Source organism: Grampus griseus, assembly GCF_964374135.1.
Source record: "Grampus griseus genome assembly, chromosome: 3".
NCBI lineage: Eukaryota > Metazoa > Chordata > Mammalia > Artiodactyla > Delphinidae > Grampus > Grampus griseus.
The window spans coordinates 108,430,535-108,456,789 of record NC_139019.1 but is presented as its reverse complement, the minus strand read 5'-3'; the positions used below and the strand labels follow the sequence as shown (position 1 = coordinate 108,456,789).

The following is a 26,255-nucleotide window of genomic DNA, read 5'->3' as shown; positions in this document are numbered from 1 at the left end:
ATTTACCTTTTTTCAAACCAAGTAATTCAGTAGTTTTTTTTTTTAATTTGAACATTTCAAATCTGTTTTCAATTCTACAGTCATTTATTGAATGCACAATATATCTAAGGCTCTGTGCAAAGAACCCTGGAGGGTATAAAGATGAATGATATCTAGTCCTTTCCTTTAAGAAGTGACAGTCTTATACTGTAGGTAAAGTATATGTGGACAATAATGATAATTCAAATAGGAACTATAAGAAATAAAAAGTTTAGTGGGAGTTCAATTAGGGAAGCTTACTTTTGTCCAAGGGAGGATGCTTGGGTGGGAAACTTTGGACTGGCAGAAATACAGAGGGAAGGGAAAGTACATAGCATGAGTAAAGGGGTCTAGGTGTTAAAAGTGCTGAGCACATTCAGGGGTCCAGTTTAAGTGGGACTTTGGGTGAATAAAGGTAAAATAGGGAAACTATCAGAAGGTAAACCTGGAAAAGTAAAGTGGAACCAGTCATGAAAGACTCATTTACCATACCAAAGCAGTTTCAATTTATTTGGTTGTTAGTGGAAACCTTGGGAGTAGTTTTGAACAGTGGCATGATGGTACTAGAGCCAGTTTCTTAGCCAGAGGAGAAAATTTATCTTAGTACAGTCTGTAGTATATTATTTGAGACCTATTTATGTTTGTTCCTTTAAAAAGTATGGGGTTCTTATAAAGTAAAAATAGAAATTCTTTAAATGGGTATACTGACAACTTGCAAAACTTGAATTAAATCCCTCTCCTCCTTTTCTAAATGTAATGGCTCTACATGTGTAATATGGATAACAGAAGTGAAAATGAATTACAGGGCTAAATGTGTTGCCCTTTTGGGTCTATCCTGAGTATCCAACCCTCTAGGGAATGGAATGGAAAGGAAAATGGGCTTTTAAAAACACGGGAGCTAAGGTGAGGTCTTTGGTAGGGCAGCAACCGACGAAGTTCAGGAATATGATTTAAATCAAGGAAGGTTAAGTGTGTGATGTGACTACTTCAGCTCTGTTCCATTTCACTACTACTCCTTTCCTCTCCTTGGTCCCCAGCAGATGTGCTTTTGCACATAATACTTCAGTCAGTACTTCTCCACCCATATAAAGTGCTCTGCAAGGGGACTGGCACAGAGCATGTTCTTGGTGACTTTCACAACTGACTGTTTGCTATGGTTTCAGCACCTTATTAGCAGCTGCTTAAGGAGGAAGGTAGAAAGCCTATCCATTCACCATTCTCTTTGGTTAAGACCATTCATCTCATCCTAGTCCTGAATAATCACTAACCTATTAAGGAACCAAGAGTAAAATCTGAACTACCCCTCATAAAATAATAGTGGGTTTCTGATAATTGAAAATAGCCTGCTTAGTATGAGTAGAGGATGTGTCCATTAACTTATTTTTCCATTTCAGGAGACTTGTATGGCGCTATTGGCTCTCCTGTACGGTTAGCAAGGACTGTGGTAGTTGGTAAACGACAAGACATGGTCCAGAGGCTGCTTTATTTTCTTACTTACTTCATAAGATGCTCTGAACTTCAAGAAACCCATCTTTTAGAAAATGGAGACGATGAAGCCATTGTTATGCCAGGCACAGTAATTACAACCACTTTAGAGAAAGGTGAAATCGAAGAATCTGAGTATGTGCTTATTACAATGCATAGAAACAAAAACAGTTTGCTCTTTAAAGAGTCAGAAGAAACAAGGACTCCTAATTGTAACTGTAAATATTGCAGTCGTCCACTACTTGGGCAAAATATAGAGAATGTTTTGCGACAAGAGAGAGAAGATATTCAAAACAGCTCTAAGGAGCTGCTAGGAAATTCAAACGAGTGCCGAATGATTTCTCCTTCTTCTGACTGCCAAGAAGAAAATGCTGTTGATGTTAAACAGTGCAGAGATAAATTAAGAACTTGCCTTGACACCAAGTTAGAAACAGTTGTTTGCACAGGATCTGCTCCAGTGGACAGATGTGCATTGTCAAAGTCAAGCTTAGAGCCTGCAGAGGAATCATGGCAGAATGAGGAATTGCTAGATTCAGGTAATCACACAGGTAAAGTGTTCAGATCCACAGGAATGGTTGTGGAAAAAAAACCTCCAGATAAACTTGTGACAGCTGCATTTTCTTGTGAGGCAACCCAGACAAAGGTTACTTTCTTGATTGGGGATTCTATGTCACCCGACTCAGATACTGAACTCCGGAGTCAGGCAGTAGTGGATCAGATTACCAGGCATCACACCAAATCACCGAAGGAGGAAAGAGGGGCTGTTGATCAGCATCAAGAAACTGCACAAACAGCTAAATCTGGAGAGCCTGATATACTGAACATGGTATCTGGAGAGCCCTGTGAACTTCCCTGCTGGAATCATTCAGACCCCGAAAGCATGAGCTTATTTGATGAATATTTTAATGATGATTCAATTGAAACCAGGACTATTGATGATATTCCAGTTAAAACAAGTACAGACAGTAAAGAACACTGCTGTATGTTAGAGTTTTCAAAAAGATTTTATACAAAAAATAGCAAACAGAGCAATGAATTTTGCAAATGTGTAGGAACAGTTCACCAAGATTCATGTAAAACCTGCTTTCCTCAGCAAGACCAAAGAGATACACTCTCCATTCTTGTCCCCCATGGGGATAAAGAGAGTTCAGAGAAAAAAGTTGCTGTGGGAGCTGAATGGGACATTCCAAGAAATGAAAGTTCAGATAGTGCCCTTGGGGATAGTGAAAGTGAAGATACAGGTCATGATGTGACTAGACAAGTAAGCAATTATTATGGAGGAGAGCAAGAAGATTGGGCAGAAGAAGATGAGATACCTTTTCCTGGGTAAGTACGAAGTTTTAGCCTTTTATAGAACCTGTAAAAATATGTACCATTCTTTTGTTTAGCTCATCTCTGAAAGTTGGTAGTAGCTAATATAAAAGAAGAGACCATTGTTCTGGACAAATACTCTTTTATTATCACATGCTCCTACTTAGAAGAAGGATTAAAGGCTAAGCCCCACAGGTGCCCCAGAAAAGCTTTGTGAAGGCATTAGAGAAAAGTTGTGTTGGTGTGTGGGAGATGGCTTACTGCCTAGGAGTTTTCATTTAGCAGTGAGTTATGCTGCCCAGAAAGGACCTGTGCTGAGCCTGACAACTAGGGAGAGGTAATCGCTTAGAGAAGGTAGGAAATAGCTGTTAGAAATAAGTTTGGAAATAAGAGGAAAGCATAGAATGGATACTCTTGGTCAAGAATACAAGGAAAAGATTCATACATGAGAAATGTTATATACCAAGCTTTGGGTTTGTGAGTTATTTATACTTGGTTTTGGATGATGGTTTCCATAATTTGATTGTATTAAGAATGTGTTACATACACAAGGGACAGCATTCCTAAAGTCTGTTATGAAAGATTAATGTTCACCTCATTACAGAGTTGTCCATTACAGACCCTTTTTGGATAGGAAGGAGTATTTTGTGGTTTCATTGAGCCCTTAAGCCAGTTTTTATTTAAGGATGATTTTACTATTAGTATATTTTATAAAGAATGATGGTACTGGAAATGTGGACTAGTAGAGTCCAATTTTTTGTGTGTGTGTTGGTAAAATATATTTATTACTGATTAGGTATGCCTTCTTTTGGAACTTTTCTTGCAGGTCAAAGTTAATTGAAGTGAGTGCTGTTCAGCCCAATATTGCCAACTTTGGGAGGTCCTTGCTGGGTGGCTACTGCTCTTCTTATGTGCCTGACTTTGTTCTTCAAGGAATTGGGAATGATGAGAGGCTCCGTCAGTGTTTAGTGTCAGATTTGTCTCATGCTGTGCAGGTAAGTGACCTTCACTGCTCTTAAATTTATTTAGGACGAACTCTGTTAACCAGTATAACCCAAAATTGCCTTACTTTTGGTAACACTTCAGTGTGTAATACAATTGTTGTTCTCTAAATCCATCACTTTATATGCAAAAACCTGCATGTTTGTACCTGTCATTGTGAAAGCAAGTAGAGAGTTCCAGGAATCTATCAAACTGGAAATTAGAAAATACTGTATGTATTCATAGATGTTCATCACTAGGTTATTTATAATTTCAAAATATTGCAAATGCTTAAATGTGAATGGAATTAATTTTCATTGCTGGTATATAGTACAATTGATTTTTGTATATTGCTGTTGTATCCTGCCACTTTGATGAACTCTTTTATTAGTTCTCATAGTTTTTTTGTGTGGATTCTTTAAGATTTTCTACATACAGGCTCATGTTATCTTCCTTTCCAGTCTGGGTGCCTCTTTTTCTTTTTCTTGCCTGATCGTACAGGCTAGAACCTTCAGTACAGTGTTGCATTGAAGTGCTGATAGTGGACATCCTTGTCTTGTTCCTTTTCTTAGGGGGAAAACATTGAGCCTTTAATTATTAAGCATGATGTTAGCTGTTAGATTCTTATAAGATGCTCTTTATCAGGTGGATAAAGTTCCCTTCTATCCCTAGTGTTTTGAGTTTTCTGTCCCCCACGCCCTTAAATCATGAATGAGTGTGGGTTTTTGTCAAATACTTTTTCTGTGTCTATTGAAATGATCGTGGGTTTTTCTTCTTTAAACTGTTAATGTGATAGATTACATTGATGGATTTTTAGATGTTAATCCAATCTTTGTATTCCTAGGTGGGAAAAAACCCACTTGGTCATGGTATGTAGTACTCATATAGCATATTAGTTGACTTTTGTGTATGGTGTAAGATAGTGGTCCAGTTTCATTCTTTTGCAATGTGGCTGTTCAGTTTTTTTTTTTATTAATTAATTAATTAATTTATTTTTGGCTGTGTTGGGCCTTCGTTGCTGCGCGTGGGCTTTCTCTAGTTGTGGCGAGCGGAGGCTACTTTTCGTTGTGGTGTGCGGGCTCCTCATTGTGGTGGCTTCTCTTGTTGTGGAGCATGGGCTCTAGGCACGCAGGCTTCAGTAGCTGCAGCACGCCGGCTCAGTAGTTGTGGCTCCCAGGTTCTAGAATGCAGGCTCAGTAGTTGTGGTGCAAGGGCTTAGGTGCTCCACGGCATGTGGGATCTTCCCAGACCAGGGCTCAAACCTGTGTCCCCTGCATTGGCAGGTGACTTCTTAACCACTGTGCCACCAGGGAAGTCCCTGTTCAGTTTTTTAAGCACCATTTATTGAAGAAACTGTCCTTCCTCCATTGTATATTCTTGGGTCCTTTGTCATAAGTTAATTGAGCATATATACATGGGTTTATTTCTGTGTTCTCTATTCTCTGTTGCTCAACTTTTAAAACAACTTTTCTTCATTTTATTGTTATAAATAACACTGATACTCTTGCTGTGTTTTATGAATTTAAGATGATTTCTTTAGGCTAGATTCCCAGAAATGAAGTTACTGGCCAGTTTTTAAGATTAGAAGTATTTTCATGTTCTTGTTGCATGTTTTGTAGTTTCTTTTCCAAAAGACAATACTAGTTTGAACAGCAGTTTGTAATGTCTCTAAAACCTGTTCCCTTTACAACATTGGGGTTCGCTCTCTTCTTTTAAAAAAAAGAAAACTGGCTAGTTTTGAGGAAGGTACACTGAAGTTGATTTGGTACATTTTGAGTTTAAAAGTGCATTCTGCAAGGCCATGTTTGAATGCCTAGAAGGCAATTGAAAAAATCAGGTTTTGTAATGTGGTGGAGATCTAGGAGTATCTGCTAGAGAGGAGATACTTAAGGATTTGGGAGTTTATGTATTGAGATTCTGGAAATGCCTGGGAGAGAAAAAGGGCTGGTAGGATTGTGGATACATTCGTATTGTAGAAGTTATGGAACTCAGAGAAAAAGGTTTAAAAAATATTAAGCTTTAGATTCACTGAATTTAGGTTCATATGAATTCCCATTCATGTACTTTAGATTCATATGAATTCCCATTCATATACTTCCTATTTTGTGACTCGGAAGTATTTGAGGCTGGATACAAACTTAGTATTGTGGAGGTGACTACTATAATATGTCAGTTGAGAATATGCTCCCGTGGGGTGTAGGCTGTTTTTTCCAGAAGTTGATGATGAAGTGAAAGGACTGAAATTGGTTCAATTGAAATTTTATCCAATTAGGACATTGCTTATAATAATCCATTGTGTGAAAACAAGCAATTTCAGAATGAATGACTGGCACTGCCCCCTTTTTTCTTTAACAGCTCCTAAAGTGAGTTTGATTTGGATTATTTCTAATCTCAAACTTGGGATTTAGACCCTTCTTTCTTGGGAAACTACTGATGTGGGCTCATTTTCCTTTTTCTTACCAAAAAAATAGCTTTTAAAATCTTAGCCACGTGACTTTTTGATTGAGGAGCTATAAAGTTAATTTCTAAAGTGCTTTTTAACCCTTTAAAGTAAAAGGTGTATTTCATAGCAGTTTCCCCATTATCGGTTTAGACATTTCCTTGTGAGGATAGTAGATGAACACCCATCATAATTCTCATCTCCTAAAGATGCCCACTGCTTCTGAAAGTAGTATCTTCCTTTAACAGTTTGTTTTCCACTTTAATTATTTGATCATATCTCCTGTCTTATTTTTCTTTTATAACCACAGAGGTAGTTATGTTAAATATATATTCACTATTGTTTCTTAAAAAAGTAAGATATACCTTACATCTTTAGGTATATATACCATTTCCAAAATTATGTTTCAGTAATGAAGTTGATGAATAGAAAAATGTTATATCCTTGGTAAGAGTTGAATAAGAAATATTTAAGTACGATTTTATAAAAACAAATATAAAGTTTAGAGTTCCATGGAAAGTCTTCACAATGTATCTTTCCACGCTTCTTACTTGCCATTTCTCTTCTTCCCCACTTCTCCATATCATTTTTCACAAATTTGGTTACATCCATCTACTTCTATCTTCGAGTCTTCTCTTGATATTCCCTCTTACAGAATTATCCATATTCCTCTCCCATTTTTCGCTAAGAATCCTATTCATCCTATTCAGTGTCGTATCCCTATGTCCCTTCCACTGTGTAACTACCAGTCACACAGAACCCACTCTTGCCCTCCTCTGGTACCACAGCACTTGGTTACTATTTTGTCTATTACACAAGTATTTTCATAGCCACATGTATTTATCTCCCTCATAAGACTGTGAGCTCCCTTCTCTTTGTTTCCTTAGCATTGAGCAAAAAGCTTTATTCAAAGTGGTTATTAACTGGGAAAAGGGATATCCTTTGGGGGTGCCAAACTTGGGTTTATCCAGGAATAAACTTACATTCTTGCTGTGAAATTTTAGTAATAGTAAAAGTTATAAAGGAAAAAGGCCATTGGGTTCAAGATTGTAGTTTATATTTCAGTCTTATTGTTGTTAATTCATTTGTCCAGTGGTGAAGAAATCCTTACCTTTCCAAATACAAAAAAAATTAAAGTATTGAGCATTTCTTTCTTATGGTGGTGCTGTGTACTTAATTGTCATTTTTGGTCTTTGTGTGTAAACTGTGGGAAACCAAAGGCACAGACATATGCCTGTGGTCCTTTTATCCGTATATGTGAGTTAAAAATTTTTTTTTCACTATGTGTTAAATTTTCTAATTATAAAAGTATCCTTTAGGTGAATGCTTCTGATAGAAATTTAAACAATATATACAAAGCAAAAAGTAAAAATCCTTCTTCATACTCTTAATATTCCATACTTCTTCACAAAGATCTTTATGATAGTTTGATTTGAGTATTTTCATTCTTTTTTTCTATACATTTGCATTTAGATATAGATGGGAATTTTTTTTAAAAAAAATATTTATTTATTTATTTTGGCTGTGGTGGGTCTTAGTTGTGGCATTCGGACTCTTAGTTGCAGCATTCATGCGACATCTAGTTCCCTGACCAAGGATCAAACCCAGGTCCCCTGAATTGGGAGTGCAGAGTCTTACCCACTGGACCACTAGGGAAGTCCCCTGATTTTTAAAAACATAATTGGGGTATTATGTGTATGTGTGTGTGTGTGTGTAGTGACTTTTTTTTTTTTCCATTTAACCATGTATCCTGGAGAGACATGTTAGTACCTGTTGATTTGTCTCCTTTTGAACGGTTATATCCACACTCTGGATATACATCTGTAAAACAGAAAAAACCTGGCATACGTAGCCAGGAAGGGATAATCAAGGGATGGCCTCTGAGGTGCTCAAGGAAATTAATGCCTGACTGGATGGGGTAGTTAGCACAGAACCTTATCATTGACTTCTTCATATGAATTTATTTCCTACTGATTTTTAAAATATTTAGCTCTCTCAAGGTAAAAACATTTTCTTTCAGTTGCCTGGCCCATAGTTGGCACTCAGTAAATTTGTTGAATGAATGAATGATCAAAATACTGGTGAAATTCAAGTTCTGGATTAAAGAATACAAAGTTCTGGTAATGAACCTCTACCTATGATGACTTCTGTAAAATATCTCAGGGTATTTGTTATTAAGTTACTTTACTATTTCACTCTTCACTGTCAAGGTTTCTTTGGCAGTAGCTCTCAGAATTTCATATTCTTTTATTTTGTTTTTGTCTAGTATCTTTTCCTTGCCCATCCCATTAACATTATCTTTGAAAACTTTATTTATCATAAGATGATGTCTTCTTTTTTTCCCCAGCATCCAGTATTGGATGAACCAATAGCAGAAGCTGTCTGTATTATAGCAGATATGGATAAATGGACTGTTCAAGTGGCCAGTAGCCAGAGACGAATGACAGATAATAAATTGGGAAAGGAAGTGTTGGTTTCCAGTCTTGTTTCCAATCTGCTTCATTCCACTCTTCAGCTTTATAAGCATAACTTGTCTCCAAATTTTGTAAGTATTTGTAAGGCTTGAATTACTGTGAGCACTGTGATAACTAACTTAACCCTGTTGTTATGTATGTGCCTACATTGAATACTACTGTTAGCTTCATCATTGTTTTCCTGAAAGAAGGTGTTATGGACTGAATGTTTGTGTTCCCCTAAAATCCATATTTTGAAGCCATAACTCCCCAGTGTGATGGCCTTTGGGAGTTAATTAGGGTTAGATTAGATCATTAGAGTGGGGCCTTCATGATCGGATTAGTGGCCTTAGAAGAAGAGGAAGAGAGAGATTGTGCTCTCTCTACCATGTGAGGACGCAGGAAGAAGGCAGCCATCTACTAGCCAGGAAGAGAGTTCTCACTAACACTCAGCCATGCTGGCACCCTGATCTGATCTCAGACTTCCAGTCTCCAGAACTGGGAGAAAATAATTTTCTGTTATTTAAGCCATTGAGTCTGTGGTACTTTGTTGTTGCAGCCCAAGCTGACTAAGACAGAAAGGGATGTGTACGTGTCTATATAGTCTGTGATTTCAGCAGCCAGAATTTAGTGCCTTACTTAGTATCATGTGAGGTATGGCAATGCAACATCCCTAAGCTCTGTGCAGAATGCCAGTGAATTCTATATCCTCATTTTTGTGTTAGGACTTTGGATGATCGCTCTTTATAACACTGGTAACCTCTTACTGAAGACATCATTTCCAACTTTCAAGATTCTTTCCTTTTCTTGTTAGGAGAACTATAATATAGTATAGTTAAAAACCTTTGTAGATCAACATGACAAAGGCCATATATGACAAACCCACAGCTGACATTATACTCAGTGGTAAAAGACTAAAAGTTTTACCCCTAAGAACAGGGACAAGACATGGATGCTCACCTCCACCACTTTTATTCAACATAGTATTGGAAAGTCGTAGCGAGAGCAGTTAGGCAAGAAAAAGAAACAAAAGGCATCCAAATTGGAAAGGAAGAAGTGAAATTATCTCTGCTTGCAAATATGATCTTATACCTAGAAAACTTAAAGATTCCACCAAAAAAACCCTGAGAGAGCTAATAGATGAATTCAGCAAAGATGCAAGATAAATCAGCATGCAAAGATAGTTGCATTCCCATAAGCTAGGAATGAACAATCTTGAAGAGGAAATTAAGAAAGCACTTACAATAACATTAAAAGAATAGATTACTTAGGAATAAATTTAACCAAGGAGGCAAAAGACTTGTACACTGAAAACTACAAAACATCTCTGAAAGAAGTTAAAGACATAAATAAATGAAACATATCTCATATTCATGGTTTGTAAGACTTAGTATTATTAAGATGATAGTACTGAGATGAAGTTGGAGGACTCACACCTCCTAATTTTAAAACTTAATACAAAATGACAGTAATCAAAACAGTGTGATACTAGCATAAGGACAGACATAAAGATGAATAGAATATAGTATCCCCAAAATAAACTCTCACATAATATGGTCAATTGGTTTTTGACAAGGAAGCCAGGACTGTTCAAAGGGGAAATGAGTCTTTTCAAAAAATGATGCTGAGAAAACTGGATATATACATGCAAAAGAATGAAGTTGAACCCTTACTTTATTATGCCATATACAAAAATGAACTCAAGCTTAAATCTAAACTTAAACCTAAGCTCAAGTACTAAAACTATAAAACTCTTTAAAGAAAACATAGGGGGACTTCCCTGGTGGCGCAGTGGTTGAGAGTCCGCCTGCCGATGCAGGGGACACGGGTTCGTGCCCCGGTCCGGAAAGATCGCACATGCCGCGGAGCGGCTGGGCCCGTGAGCCATGGCCACTGGACCTGTGTGTCCGGAGCCTGTGCTCTGCAACGGGAGAGGCCAGAACAGTGAGAGGCCCGCGTTCTGCAAAAAAAAAAAAAAAGAAAACATAGAGGATAATTTTCGTGATATTGGATTTAGCAGTGATTCCTTGGAAGTGCCATCAAAAGCACAGGCAATATGGGCGTCCGGAGCCTGTGCTCCGCAGCGGGAGAGGCCGCAGCAGTAAGAGGCCCGCGTACCGCCAAAAAAAAAAAAGCACAGGCAATAAAGGGAAAAATAGATAAATTGGGACTTCAGCAAACTTAAAAACTTCTGTGTATCAAAGGACACTATCAACAGAGTGAAGACAATAGACAGGAGAAAATATTTGCTAATCATATATCTGAAAAGAGATTGATATCCAGAATACATAGAGAACTCCTACAGTTCAACAACAGCAAAGAAACTACTCAAGAATAGCCAAAGCAATCTTGAGAAAGAAAAACGGAGCTGGAGGAATCAGGCTCCCTGACTTCAGACTATGCTACAAAGCTACAGTAATCAAGACAGTATGGTACTGGCACAGAAACAGAAATATAGATCAATGGAACAGGATAGAAAGCCCAGAGATAAACCCACACACATATGGTCATCTTATCTTTGATAAAGGAGGCAAGAATATACAATGGAGAAAAGACAGCCTCTTCAGTAAGTGGTGCTGGGAAAACTGGACAGCTACATGTAAAAGAATGAAATTAGAACACTCCCTAACACCATACACAAATATAAACTCCAGATGGATTAAACTCAAAATGTAAGGCCAGACACTATAAAACTCTTAGAGAAAAACATAAGCAGAACACTCTATGACATAAATCACAGCAAGATCCTTTTTTGACCCAACTCCTAGAGAAATGGAAATAAAAACAAAAATAAACAAATGGGATCTAATGAAACCTAAAAGCTTTTGCACAGCAAGGGAAACCATCAACAAGACAAAAAGACAACCCTCAGAATGGGAGAAAGTATTTGCAGATGAAGCAACTGACAAAGGATTAATCTCCAAAATTTACAAGCAGCTCATGCAGCTCTGTATCAAAAAACAAACAACCCAATCCAAAAATGGGCAGAAGACCTACGTAGACATTTCTCCAAGGAAGATATACAGATTGCCAAAACACATGAAAGAATGCTCAACATCAGTAATCATTAGAGAAATGCAAATCAAAACTACAATGAAGTATCAGCTCACACCAGTCAGAATGACCATCATCAAAATATCTACAAACAATAAATGCTGGAGAGGGTGTGGAGAAAAGGGAACCCTCTTGTACTGTTGGTGGGAATGTAAATTGATGCAGCCACTATGCAGAACAGTATGGAGGTTCCTTAAAAAACTAAAAACAGAACTACCATATGACCCAGCAATTCCACTACTGGGCATATACCCTGAGAAAACCATAATTCAAAAAGAGTCATGTAGCACAGTGTTCATTGCAGCTCTATTTACAATAGCCAGGACATGGAAGCAACCTACGTGTCCATTGACAGATGAATGGATAAAGAAGATGGGGATCCCATATATACAATGGAATATTACTCAGCCATAAAAAGAAACGAAATTGAGTTATTTGTAGTGAGGTGGGTGGACCTAGAGTCTGTCATACAGAGTGAAGTAAGTCAGAAAGAGAAAAACAGATACTGTATGCTAACACATACATATGGTATCTAAAAAAAAAAAAAATGGTTATGAAGAACCTAGGGTCAGGACAGGAATAAAGACACAGACCTACTAGAGAATGGACTTGAGGACACGGGAAGGGGGAAGGGTAAGCTGGGATGAAGTCAGAGAGTGGCATGGACTTACATATACTACCTAATGTAAAATAGATAGCTAGTGGGAAGCAGCTGCATAGCACAGGGAGATCAGCTCGGTGATTTGTAACCACCTAGAGGGGTGGGATAGGGAGGGTGAGAGGGAGATAGATGCAAGAGGGAGGAGATATGGGGATATATGTATATGTATAGCTGATTCACTTTGTTATAAAGCAGAAAGTAACACACCATTGTAAAGCAATTATACTCCAATAAAGATGTTAAAAAAAAAAAACAACTCAAAAAATAAGCAGAGGACTTGAGTAGACATTTCTCTAAAGAAGATATACAAATAGTCAATAAGCACATGAGAGAATGTTCAACATCCATTAGTCATTAGGAAAATGCAAATCAAAGCCACAGTGAGATACCACTTCACACCGATAAGGATGGGTTTGATAAAGCAAACCCTGAAAATAAAAAGTATTGGATGCGGAGAAATTGGAAGCCTTGTGTGTTGCTGGTGGGAATCTAAAATGGTGCAGCTGCTGTGGAAAACAGTTTGGCAGTTCCTCAAAAAGTTTAACATTGCATTGTCATGTGGTCCAGCAAGTCTTTTTCTAGGTTTATAATCAAAATAACTGAAAGCAGGGACTGGGACAATTGTATGGTAATGTTCACAGCAGTATTAACTTGCAGTAGACAAAATTGGAAACAACTCGTGTCCATCAACAAATGACGTGTAATACATAGAATGGAATACTTCAGCCATAAAGAGGAATGAAATTATTATTATTATTATTTTTAAATATACATATTACCACGTCTGTCCCTGGCGGGTCTTAGTTTTATTTTATTTTATTTTTCTTCACATTTTTATTGGAGTGTAAATGCTTTACAATGTTGTGTTTGTTTCTGTTGTACAACAAAGTGAATCAGCTATATGTATACATATATCCCCATATCTCGTCAGAAAGAGAAAAACAAATGTATGCTAATGCATATATATGGAATTTTAAAAAGCAGTACTAGTGAACCTAGTGGCAGGGCAGGAATAAAGACACAGACATAGAGAATGGACTTGAGGGCATGGAGACATGGGGGAAGGGGAAGCTGGGATGAAGTGAGAGAGTAGCACTGACATATACACACTACCAAACGTAAAATGGATGGCTATTGGGAAGCTGCCGCACAGCACAGGGAGATCAGCCCGATGCTTTGTGGCAACCTAGAGGAATGAAATTCTGATACATGATACAACATGGATGGAACGTTACAGTAAGTGAAACAAGCAAAATACAAAAGGACAGATATTGTGTGGTCCCACTTACATTAGGTATCTATAATAGGCACATTCATAGAAACAGAAAGTACACAGAGGTTCCCAGGGGTGGTGGGAAGGAGGGCATGAAGGGTTACTGTATACTGGGTACAGAGTTTCTATTTGGGATAATGAAAAAAAGTTCTGGAAGTGGATCGTGATGATGGTGCACAACATTGCCAATGTACTTAAATGCCATTGAATTGTATACCTAAAAATGGGTAGTGTGGTAAATTGTGTGTGTGTGTATATATATATATGGATGAATTTTATTATAAACATTTTATAGATTTTTTTTTCGCTTAAGTTATTTTCAGCCTACATGAGCATTATACCACAAAATATGTACCACAAAACAATGTATGCCAAGAAATACATTCAATTGTTTTTTCTGAAGAAAAACAAAATGTGTTTTTCTTAGAAGCTTTAACAGCAGCTGGTTTCCATTGGGAAGAAATACTCTGCAAGAATTTAGTGTTTTAGCACCTGCAGCTCATGCCTTTTTCCTCATACATATATATCATCCATTCACATGAAAAATCACCTATTAGTGAATTGATCAAGTTAATTGACAATAAAAAAAAATGTATATGTTTTAGTTTTTAATATTCCAGCTTAGAAACATTTCTAGTAAGGCCTATAGAGCACTCTCTGTGAGCTGTTGCAAAGTTTTTTTCTTTTGCTCTTCACAGGAGAATGCAGCCTTTCTAATTTAAATACATTTGTAATGTATTAATTTGAGTGTTTTATTTATCAAATTTGGAATAAAAACGTATTTTTTTAAGTTCTGGATATGGGTAGTGGTGATACTTGCACAACATTTTGAATGTACATAATGCCTCTCAGTTGAACGCTTAAGTATTTAAAATGGTAACTTTTATATGTAAAATGGTAAATTTTATATTATGTGTAATTTACCACGGTACAAAAATAACTGTAGACTCTAAATCTTTGATATGAGCTAGAGAAGGTTTACACTCCTTTAGCTAAGATTGCATGCTTTAAAAATGTGCTCCAGAGGGCAGACAGCAGAAGCAAGAAGAACTACAATCCTGCAGCCTGTGGAGCAAAAACCACATTCACAGAAAGATAGACAAGATGAAAAGTCAGAGGGCTATGTACCAGATGAAGGAACAAGATAAAACCCCAGAAAAACAACTAAATGAAGTGGAGATAGACCACCTCCCGGAAAAAGAGTTCAGAATAATGATAGTGAAGATGATCCAGGACCTCGGAAAAAGAATGGAGGCAAAGATCTAGAAGATGCAAGAAATGTTTAACAAAGACCTAGAAGAATTAAAAAACAAACAGAGATGAACAATACAATAACTGAAATGAAAAATACACTACAAGGAATTAATAGCAGAATAACTGAGGCAGAAGCACTGATAACTGACCTGGAAGACAGAACGGTGGAATTTACTGCTGCAGAACAGAATAAAGAAAAAAGAATGAAAAGAAATAAAGACAGCCTAAGAGACCTCTGGGACAACATTAGACACAACAACATTCGCATTATAGGGATCCCAGAAGGAGAAGAGAGAGAGAAAGGACCTGAGAAAATATTTGAAGAGATTATAGTCGAAAACTTCCCTAACGTGGTAAAGGAAATAGCCACCCAAGTCCAGGAAGCTCAGAGAGTTCCACACAAGATAAACCCAAGGAGAAACACGCCAAGACACATAGTAATGAAATTGGGAAAAATTAAAGACTAAGAAAAATTATTGAAAGCAACAAGGGAAAAACGACAAATAACATACAAGGGATCTCCCATAAGGTTAAGAGCTGATTTCTCAGCAGAAACTCTACAAGCCAGAAGGGAGTGGCATGACATGTTTAAAGTGATGAAAAGAAGAACCTACAACCAAGATTACTCTACCCAGCAATAATCTCATTCAGATTCGATGGAGAAATCAAAAGCTTTACAGAAAAGCAAAAGCTAAGAGAATTCAGCACCACCAAACCAGCTCTACAACAAATGCTAAAGGAACTTCTCTAAGTGGGAAACACAAGAGAAGAAAAGGACCTACAAAAACAAACCCAAAACAATTAAGAAAATGGTAGTAGGAACATACATATCAACAATTACCTTAAACGTGAATGTATTAAATGCTCCAACTAAAAGACACAGGCTTGCTGAATGGATACAAAAACAAGACCCATATGTATGCTGTCTACAAGGGACCCACTTCAGACCTAGGACACATACAGACTGAAAATGAGGGGATGGAAAAAGATATTCCATGCAAATGGAAATCAAAAGAAAGCTTGAGTAGCAATACTCCGATAAAATAGACTTTAAAGAATGTTATAAGAGACAAGGAAGGACACTACATGATGATCAAGGGATCAATCTAGGAAGAAGATATAACAATTATGAATATATATGGACCCAACATAGAAGCACCTCAATACATAAGGCAACTGCTAACAGCTATAAAAGAGGAAATTGACAGTAACACAGTAATAATGGGGGACTTTAACACATCATTTACACCAATGGACAGATCATCCAAACAACATTAATAAGGAAATACAAGCTTTAAATGACACAATAGACCAGATTTAATTGGTATTTATAGGACATTCCATCCAGAAACAACAGAATACACTTTCTTCTCAAGTGTACATGGAACATTCTCCAGGATAGATCGCATCTTGGGTCACAAATCAAGCCTCAGTAAATTTAAGAAAATTGAAATCATATCAAGCATCTATTCTGACCACAATGCTATGAGATTAGAAATCAGTTACAGGGAAAAAAAAATAAAAAACACAAACACTTGAAGGCTAAACAATATGTTACTAAATAACCAAGCGATCGCTGAAGAAATCAAAGAGGAAATCAAAAAATAGAGACAAATGACAATGAAAACATGACGATCCAAAACCTATGGGATGCAGCAAAAGCAGTTACAAGATGGAAGTTTATAGCTATACAAGCCTACCTCAAGAAACAAGAAAAATCTCAAATAAACAATCTAACCTTACACCTAAAAGAAGTAGAGAAGAACAAGCAAAACCCAAAGTTAGTAGAAGGAAAGAAATGATAAAGATTAGAGCAGAAATAAATGAAATAGAAACAAAGAAAACAATAGCAAAGATCAATAAAACTAAAAGCTGGTTCTTTGAGAAGATAAACAAAATTGATAAACCATTAGCCAGACTCATCAAGAAAAAGAGGGAGAGGACTCAAATTAATAAAATTAGAAATGAAAAGGAGAAGTTACAGCAGACACCGCAGAAATACAAAGCATCCTAAGACACTACTACAAGCAACTCTCTGCCAATGCAGTGGACAACCTGGAAGAAATGAACAAATTCTTAGAAAGATATAACTTACCAAGACTGAACCAGGAAGAAATAGAAAATATGAACAGACCAATCACAAGTAATGAAATTGAAACTGTGATTAAAAATCTTCTAAGAAACAAAAGTCCAGTACCAGATGGCTTCACAGGTGAATTCTATCAAACATTTGGAGAAGAGCTAACACCCATCTTTCTCAAACTCTTCCAAAAAATTGTGGAGGAAGGAACACTCCCAAACTCATTCTATGAGGACACCAAAACCAGACAAAGATACTACAAAAAAAAATTACAGACCAATATCACTGATGAATATAGATGCAAAAATCCTCAACAAAATACTAGCAAGCAGAATCCAACAACACATTAAAAGGATCATATACCATGAGGAAGTGGGATTTATCCCAGGAATGTAATGATTCTCCAATATACGCAAATAATCAATGTGATACACCATATTAACAAATTGAAGAATATGGTCAAACCATATGATCATCTCAATAGATGCAGGAAAAGCTTTTGACAAAATTCAACACCCATTTATGACAAAAACTCTCCAGAAGGTGAGCATAGAGGGAACCTACCTCAACATAATAAAGGCCATGTACGACAAACCCACAGCAAACATCATTCTCAACGGTGAAAACCTCAAAGCATTTCCTCTAAGATCAGGAACAAGAGAAGGATGTCCACTCTCACCACTGTTTTTCAACATAGTTTTGGAAGTGCTAGCCACCGCAATCAGAGAAGAAAAAGAAATAAAAAGAATACAAATTGGAAAAGAAGAAGTAAAACTGACACTGCAGATGACATGATACTATACATAAAGAATCCTAAAGATGCCACCAGAAAACTACTAGAGCTAATCAATGAATTTGATAAAATTGCAGGATACAAAATTAATGCACAGAAATCTCTTGCATTCCCATACACTAGTGATGAAAAATCTGAAAGAGAAATTAAGGAAACACTCCCATTTACCATTGCAACAAAAATAATAAAATACCTAGGAATAAACCTACCTAGGGAGACAAAAGACGTGTATGCAGAAAAGTATAAGACACTGATGAGAGAAATTAAAGATGATACAAACAGATGGAGATATATACCATGTTCTTGGACTGGAAGAATCAATATTATGAAAATGACTGTACTACCCAAAGCAATCTACAGATTCAGTGCAATCCCTATCAAATTACCAATGGCATTTTTTATAGAACTAAGCAAAAAATCTTAAAATTTGTGTGGAGACACAAAAGACCCCGAATAGTCGAAGCAGTCTTGAGGGAAAAAAACGGAGCTGGAGGAATCAGGCTTCCGGACTTCAGACTGTACTACAAAGCTACAGTAATCAAGACAGTATGGTACTGGCACAAAAACAGAAATATAGATCCAAGGAACTGGATAGAAAGTCCAGAGATAAACCCATGCACCTATGGTCAACTAATCTGTGACAAAGGAGGCAGGGATATACAATGGAGAAAAGACAGTCTCTTCAATAAGTGGTACTGGGAGAACTGGACAGCTACATGTAAAAGAATGAAATTAGAACACTCCCTAGCACCATACACAAAAATAAAGTCAAAATGGATTTGAGACCTAAATGTAAGACCAGACACTATAAAACTCTTAGAGGAAAACATAGGAACAACACTCTTTGATATAAACCACAGCAAGATCTTTTTTGACCCACCTCCTAAAGTAAGAAATGAAAACAGGGCTTCCCTGGTGGTGCAGTGGTTGAGAGTCTCCCTGCCGCTGCAGGGGACATGGGTTCATGCCCTGGTCCGGGAGGATCCCACATGCCGCGGAGCGGCTGGGCCCGTGAGCCATGGCCACTGAGCCTGTGCCTCCGGAGCCTGTGCTCCACAGAGGAAGAGGCCACAACAGTGAGAGGCCCATGTACCACAGAAAAAAAAAAGAAATGAAAACAAAAATAAACATATGGGACTTAATTAAGATTAAAAGCTTTTCCACAGCAAAAGAAACTACAAACGATGATAAGAGAACCCTTAGAATGGGAGAAAATATTTGCAGACGAATCAATGGACAAAGGATTAATCTCCAAAATATATAAACTGCTCATGCAGCTCAACATTAAAAAAACAAACAACCCAATCCATAAATGGGCAGAAGACCTAAATAGACATTTCTCCCAAGAAGGCCAAGAAGCACATGAAAAGCTGCTGAACATCACTAATTATTAGGGAAATGCAAATCAAAACTACAATGAGGTATCACCTCACACCATTTAGATTGGGCATCATCATATAATCTACAAACAACAAATGCTCGAGAGGGTGTGGAGAGGAGGAACCCTCTGGCATTGTTGGTGAGAATGTACATTGATGCAGCGGCGGGGTGGTGCGGGTGGTGGGATGAATTGGTAGACTGGTACTGACATATATACACTAATATGTATAAAATGGATAACTAATAAGAACCTGCTATATAAAAAATAAAATAAAATTCAAAAAATAAAAATGTGCTCCAAATTTTAGTTTATGTTCGAATAACTAAATAGAATTGTCAAAACATGATGCTTTGGAATTTGCATTACTTAAGAGTTGTCCATTTTCTGACTTGATTCTTGTTTCCCTCCTAACTGCAGTGTGTAATGCATCTTGAAGACCGGTTACAGGAGCTATACTTCAAGAGCAAAATGCTGTCTGAGTACCTGAGGGGGCAGATGCGTGTTCATGTCAAGGAGCTGGGAGTGGTTTTAGGGTATGTTCCTGATTCCTTTTCCGGCTTTGCTTTCTCGTTTCACTGTGTTTATTTAGGCAAGGAATATTCCTCAGAATTGCCTTTTTTCTTTTTAAGTTTTTTGTCTTGTTAGAAGCTGTATACTGTTATCAGCTGGGTTGTTCTATACCAGCGGTCCCCAACCTTTTTGGCTCCAGGGATTGGTTTCCATTTCCACCAACGGGGTGTGGAGAATGGCTTAGGCAGTAATGCGAATGATGGGGAGCGGCTGATGAAGCTTTGCTCGCTTGCCCGCCGGTCACTTCCTGCTGTGTGGCCTGGTTCCTAACAGGCCACAGACTAGTACCAGTCCACGGCCTGTGGGTTGGGGACCCCTGATGTATACAGTATAAAAGCAGAACCCTGTCCTACACTGATCTGAAATGCACTTTCTCTTGTGCAATTACAGTAGGTTGAGAATATAGTCGAATAAAAAGGAATTAAAGTCTACATTTTTGCATTAGAATAAAATAAGTAAGTATTCGTTTTTATTTATTAAATATGTTGTAAACTCATCATTCCCAGCATCTGCCCGGCCTTCCAAATGATCTGATTGAAGTAATGGCACTCTATGGATGATGGTATATTATCTACATATTATTACTCCTTCCCCATTATCTATATATTATGTCTTTATACTCTGAAGTTATTCCTGGGAAGAAGCTAATTATCTAAAATGCTAACTGAAGGACAAACAGGAAATTGGCGAGAGGCATAGTATAGCCCCTTTCATTATGGTCTGTAGTCACTTTCCCTGTGTTCTATGTCCACTTTGTGTGTGTGTATGGGAAAATTATTTCTTGAAATGCTGGTTGAATAAATTAAAACAAGCTAGAACTTTTGTCTAATTTGAGCTTTTATGAAGGGGGAAAGAGCCAACATCGAGTTGCTACTATATGTCTGAAACCAAATTAAATTCATTCATTAATGTTATTGCTTATTATCCAGATTGGAAATAGATGATTCTCCGCATGTAATGCCTTTATTTTTAGAAAATTTAAACTAATTTGTAAAGTAATGTACATATAATGAAAGTTTCAGTGCATTTTGGCATAAAGTGAAAAGTAAGTCTTTTCCTCAACTTCCAATCCTCAGTCAAGCACAGTTAATGGATTGTTTCTTCTTACAGAATTTTTAAATGTGTAGGGTTAAAAATATAAATTAATTTGTACTCTATATATCTTGGTGCAGCTTGCCTTTTAATGTATCTTGAATGTTTGTTCATTTAAGCACATACCACACATACTGATCTATATCATTTTTAATGGCTGTAATGCATTCCATTATATGGTGGAATTTATTTTCAGTGTTTTGCTGTTACAAATCAATGCTGGAATAAATATAAACCTTTGAGGTTTATAGGATAAATTCTTTGATGTAGAATTTTTGAATTAAAGGCCATATGTGATTAAATTGTTGGTATTTTGATAGTAATAATAAATGCTATCCAGAAAGTACCAGAATAAATTTTCACGAACAGTGGGAAGCACACTCTTCTTACTGCTATTTATTACCAAACTTTTTAATCTTCGCCAAGCTACTAGCTGAAAAATGAAATCTGATTTTATTCAGGTTTATTCTCTAACGAGGAGTGTGTCTGCATAACTTATTTTGATATTTATTGGCCATTTTTCTTTTCGTATAAGTTATTTGTGGTAGGTTGTATTTTTAAGAGGCTTCCATTATGTCTTCCCAGTAAATCTTATTATAGAAACATTTGTATCCAAAACAATATGGCTGCACACTATTATTCTGTTATTATACTATATAATATTTCTTTTTTTAAAAAAATAAATTTATTTATTTATTTTTGGCTGCGTTGGGTCTTCGTTGCTGGGCGTGGGCTTTCTCTAGTTTTAGCAAGCGGGGGCTACTCTTCGTTGTGGTGAGCAGGCTTCTCATTACGGTGGCTTCTCTTTGTTGCGGAGCACAGGCTCTAGGCACACAGGCTTCAGTAGTTGTGTCACGTGGGCTCAGTAGTTGTGGCGCACAGGCTTAGTTGCTCCGTGGTATGTGGGATCTTCCTGGACCACGGCTCGAACCTGTGTCCCCTGCATTGGCAGGTGGCTTCTTAACCACTGCGCCACCAGTGAAGTCCCTATATAGTATTTCTTAGACATTATCCCTTGCCCTGATGCATGGTCCATCAGCACATCAGTGAGATGGTTTCCTGCATTCGTGACTTTGTTACTGTTGGGTTTCAGAGGCTTTCTGTTTTAAAAATCTTTAGTTATGGTTTTTACTTATTGAAAAATTTCTAATTTTCATTATCTTCAGTTCTCTTACCCTTTTCCTTTTGGCCAGGGTGGCCAAGCTCCTTGAGTGGAGATGTATAGTGACTTTATAGATAGCAGTCATTGCCTGTAGGAATAAACCTGAACTGAGATTTTTTTTTTTTTAATTTCAGGATTGAATCCAGTGATCTTCCTCTTCTGGCTGCTGTAGCAAGCACTCACTCTCCATATGTTGCTCAGATACTACTTTAACAGAAAGCCTGTTGGAAATTGGTGGAAAGTTAAGTAGAAACCAAGGAAGCAGTCACAACATGCATTTATGGCAATTATTTTTCTCTGTCAGACCTTCATCTGAATGAGTCAGTCACCTGGGTGGGTATTCTGCATTGCAGTGCATATTGTGTCATCACTGGATGGCTTTTTCATTTTGACTGGACTTCTGGATGGTGGCAGACTTTTAACCAAGTGAAACTAAAAACAGCATTTGGGGGGAAAGCATTTGAAGAAGCCAAAGTGTAACTTCGACGTTTCTACAAGATGAATAACATTGAGGAATTTCATTATGATCACTACAGTCTTGCCATAACCCATAAGTAGGAGGAATGGATATCTCATGATTAAATGGCTCAGAAAGAGTCATTTCATTAGTTTTAATTCTTTATTTCTAAGGTACAAAGATCTATGAAACTTTGTGTTTTTTTGTTTTTCAATTCAAAATAGCTGATTTCTGGGTATTTCTCAGAGTATTTTAAACAGCTTGTTAATTAGAATAAACTCAGAATAAAGCGTATAAATCTGTGTTATGTTATCCATCCAAGTGTACATATGTATCTATTTTTTAAAAAAGCAGAGGTAGAAATACAAGATTGGTAAACATGCCTTTTTAAAAAATATATTTTCAACTAGGATTAATTGTATATAATGTTGAAATATTACTTTCTGGTGATTTTTCTGTTTCACACACCCTAAAATATAAGTAAAGCCAATCTTTTTTTAAGGCTGAGGAATGTAGATTCCCAAAATAAGAATACTACTTTATACCATTTGTTTTGTTTATAAGTATAAGCTAATTCTTATAAATGTTAATATTTACATATTTGCATTTAATTTAATAAATTAAAATTAGGATTAAAAATTGCACCAAAGCATTGGCAGAAATAATACTATTTTCTTTAAAAGTGCTCAGGTAGCTGAGGCCCTTGGTTTCGGTATCAGCCCTTCTTGAACCCATAGGAACTGAATATTTGTTTCACTGCTTCATAATATTCAGTTTACACTAAAAGAACTCATTAACTCTTAAGATTTTTTTTTTTCTCTAATAGCTCCTCTCTTCCAAAAGCTAACTTTTTTCAAAGATTTCAACTTTTCAGTTGTTACTGTTTTTGTATATATTGTAGAGTGTTGCTTGTGAGAAAGGCTAATATGGAACCAAACTCTTGTAAGTAATGTAAATAGAAAGATGGGTAGATAAAGTTTTCATTATGCTCTACTACCTCAGTTTACTTGAAATACTACATTATAGTTTATCCTTTACTTACCTGGTCTAAGATACTTTTAATGCTAGAAGTGAAGCTGGTTTCTACTTTCATGAACTATTTTCATCATAATTAGTTGATTAGCTTAAAACAGAAAACCACTTGCTCATTCTGTTTCTAGGTACATTTTGTCTATAATGCATCTATTCTTGCTATTTAAGTTTTCAATAATTAAGGAAGATTTCTGTGGTTTATTTAGTCTTTGACCTTGAATTTATAGCATTGGGTCACATTTTGTCTTACTCTAATCTCCAGCTAGACTAAGAAGAAATGGTTATTTTAATGGAATGTAAACCTGAAATTGGTGTGCTTGCAATTGCTTTGGCCCCTGTGTCCTATCAGCTGGTCCCAGTTAGTACCAGAGTCTTCCATGGATGACTTGCTGTCAAAGAGTGTTTATGGATATATTTTCGTTAGCTTAATTTTTTTAGTCTATTCATTAATGAAGTTCTTCTCTCATCTGTTGTTTGGAATTTTATGAATCAATCTCTTTAGCAGAATTCAGAATATAGAAAAGATCATATGTGGCCACTGTACATTTTTATTTTTAATTGTAGTTCAGAATATGTAGCAGGTAGACAGTGTCTTTTTTATGTGTGTTATTGTTTAAATTAATCATTGAACTATTCACAGTCCTATCTATTTGAAATCTCTAATAAATTACCATTTAGGAAATCTAGTCTTCAATAAATGGATGGCTCATGCTACTGTAATTCTTAAAACTAAGCTTTGCTTGAAAGGAAAAGGCCTATAGTTTCTTATAGAATCATCAATCCTTATAGGATTCCTGAGTTTTATAATTTGCAATTCTTCTGTAATTTCTGCTCCTTCGTCATAGTCATTCTTGCATTACACAAAGCCCAAGGAATGAGCTGCTACTTCTTTAAAGTGTGATCATTATGATGAATGTGAAAAGAATTTTTGGCCTGTTCAAAATAATTTTTTTCAACTTCTTACGGTACAGATAGATATATGTTACACATTTTAAAAACCTATTTGTTGCAACAGGAGATGAAAAAGGGATCTTTTACATTATAGATTTAAAACTAATTTTTCCTGTATATAAACTAATTGGTTTGATTTTAAATATTCCTGGCTTTTATTAATATGTCTTAATTTTGAGTTTGAAAATGTTAAGTGCAATAAACATACTAGCACAGATTTCATTTTGTTGCAATTGGCATACACTGGGGATGATCACTTTAAAAAGAAACAGATTTTACACAATGCCTACTTCTGGTAGATGTCTTATGAGATTATTATGCTTTAAGTTATTTAGATGGTGGGAGATGTAAAATGTAAATACTTGTTTCTTGTTCTGTATACATTTCTCAAATGTACGCCTGTATTATAATAACCTCCCAGTTCTAGGGGATATTTGTGCAATAAATACACATGTCAATTTGATGGATGATGTTGTTCTTTCTTTCACATTTAATAAGGTATATGTAACATGGATTCTGGTGCCGGCCCACCTGGATTGTTTTCCCAAATGTGACACTTCTAGGCATGTGACCTTGTTCATAATGTCCTTCTCTAATCCTAAATTTCTGAATTGGTAACTTAGTAGAATCTACTTTATGAGGTTGTGAGAGTCAAATGAAATAAGGAATGTCAAGAATTTATCTCAATGCTTGGCACACTCCAAATGCTCAGTAATTTTGGGGTGCTATGGTTGCTAGGTAATCTGTCCAGCCTTTGCTGTACAGCTCCTATCTATTTTATTTTGGGGGAAATTTAACATTTATTCTTTATTTTTTTTATTTTTGGCTGCATTGGGTCTGTTGCTGTGCACGGGCTTTCTTTAGTTGCAGTGAGAGAGGCTACTCTTCGTTGCAGTGCACGGGCTTCTCATTGCGGTAGCTTCTCTTGTTGTGGAGCATGGGTTCTAGGCGCGGGCTTCAGTAGTTGCAGCACGCGGGCTTAGTAGTTGTAGCACACAGGCCCTAGAGCGCGCGGGCTTCAGTAGTCGCAGCATGTGGGCTCAGTAGTTGTGGCTTGCAGGCTCTAGAGTGCAGGCTCAGTAGTTGCAATGCACAGGCTTAGTTGCTCCACAGCCTGTGGGATCTTCCTGGACCAGGGCTCAAACCCGTGTCCCCTGCATTGACAGGCGGATTCTTAACCATTGCGCCACCAGGGAAGTCCTAACATATATTCTTTTGAGTTAAAGTGTAGTAACCAAAAAAATATGGTATATTCTTACATTTGACCTAATCTTCACGATGACAAATTGAAATTTTCTTTAAGTGCTTTTGTGAAAACAAACTGAATATCAATCATTTAAAACTAGAAGAAGCCATGTAAACTTGTCAAGAACATTGCTTCTAATTAAAATTACTACTGACTTTATTATTTTATTTATTTATTTTTGGCTGCATTGGGTCTTTGTTGATGCGCATGGGCTATCTCTAGTTGCAGCAAGTAGGGGCTTCTCTTCGTTGAGGTGCACGGGCTTCTCATTGCCTTGAGAAGGCAATGAGAAGTAGCTTCTCTTGTGCGGAGCACAGGCTCTAGGTGTGCGGGCTTCAGTAGTTGTAGCACATGGGCTCAGTAGTTGTGGCTCACAGGCTCTAGAGTGCAGGCTCAGTAGCTGTGGTGCACGGGCTTAGTTGCTCCGCGGCACGTGGGATCTTCCCAGACCAGGGCTTGAACCCGTGTCCCCTGCATTGGCAGGCAGATTCTTAACCACTGCACCACCAGGGAAGCCCCTGACTTTAAAATTAAACAAAAAATTGGCCTGTTGGTTTGGAT

General features: G+C 36.9%; 1 protein-coding gene across 2 annotated transcripts in view; it reads left to right on the top strand.

The window, feature by feature from the left end:
• The window catches only part of FNIP1 (folliculin interacting protein 1), a 132,859-nt gene extending 107,966 nt beyond the window's left edge, over positions 1-24,893 (top strand). For both annotated transcript variants that reach the window (XM_082650882.1, XM_082650881.1), the window contains 5 exons: positions 1,413-2,829; positions 3,641-3,809; positions 8,583-8,780; positions 19,602-19,717; positions 22,143-24,893. In XM_082650882.1, coding sequence (XP_082507008.1) covers positions 1,413-2,829; positions 3,641-3,809; positions 8,583-8,780; positions 19,602-19,717; positions 22,143-22,221 — 1,979 coding nt within the window. In that variant the 3' untranslated portion in view covers positions 22,222-24,893. The remainder of the gene's footprint in view (positions 1-1,412; positions 2,830-3,640; positions 3,810-8,582; positions 8,781-19,601; positions 19,718-22,142) is intronic.
• The last annotated feature ends 1,362 nt before the right edge of the window (positions 24,894-26,255 follow it).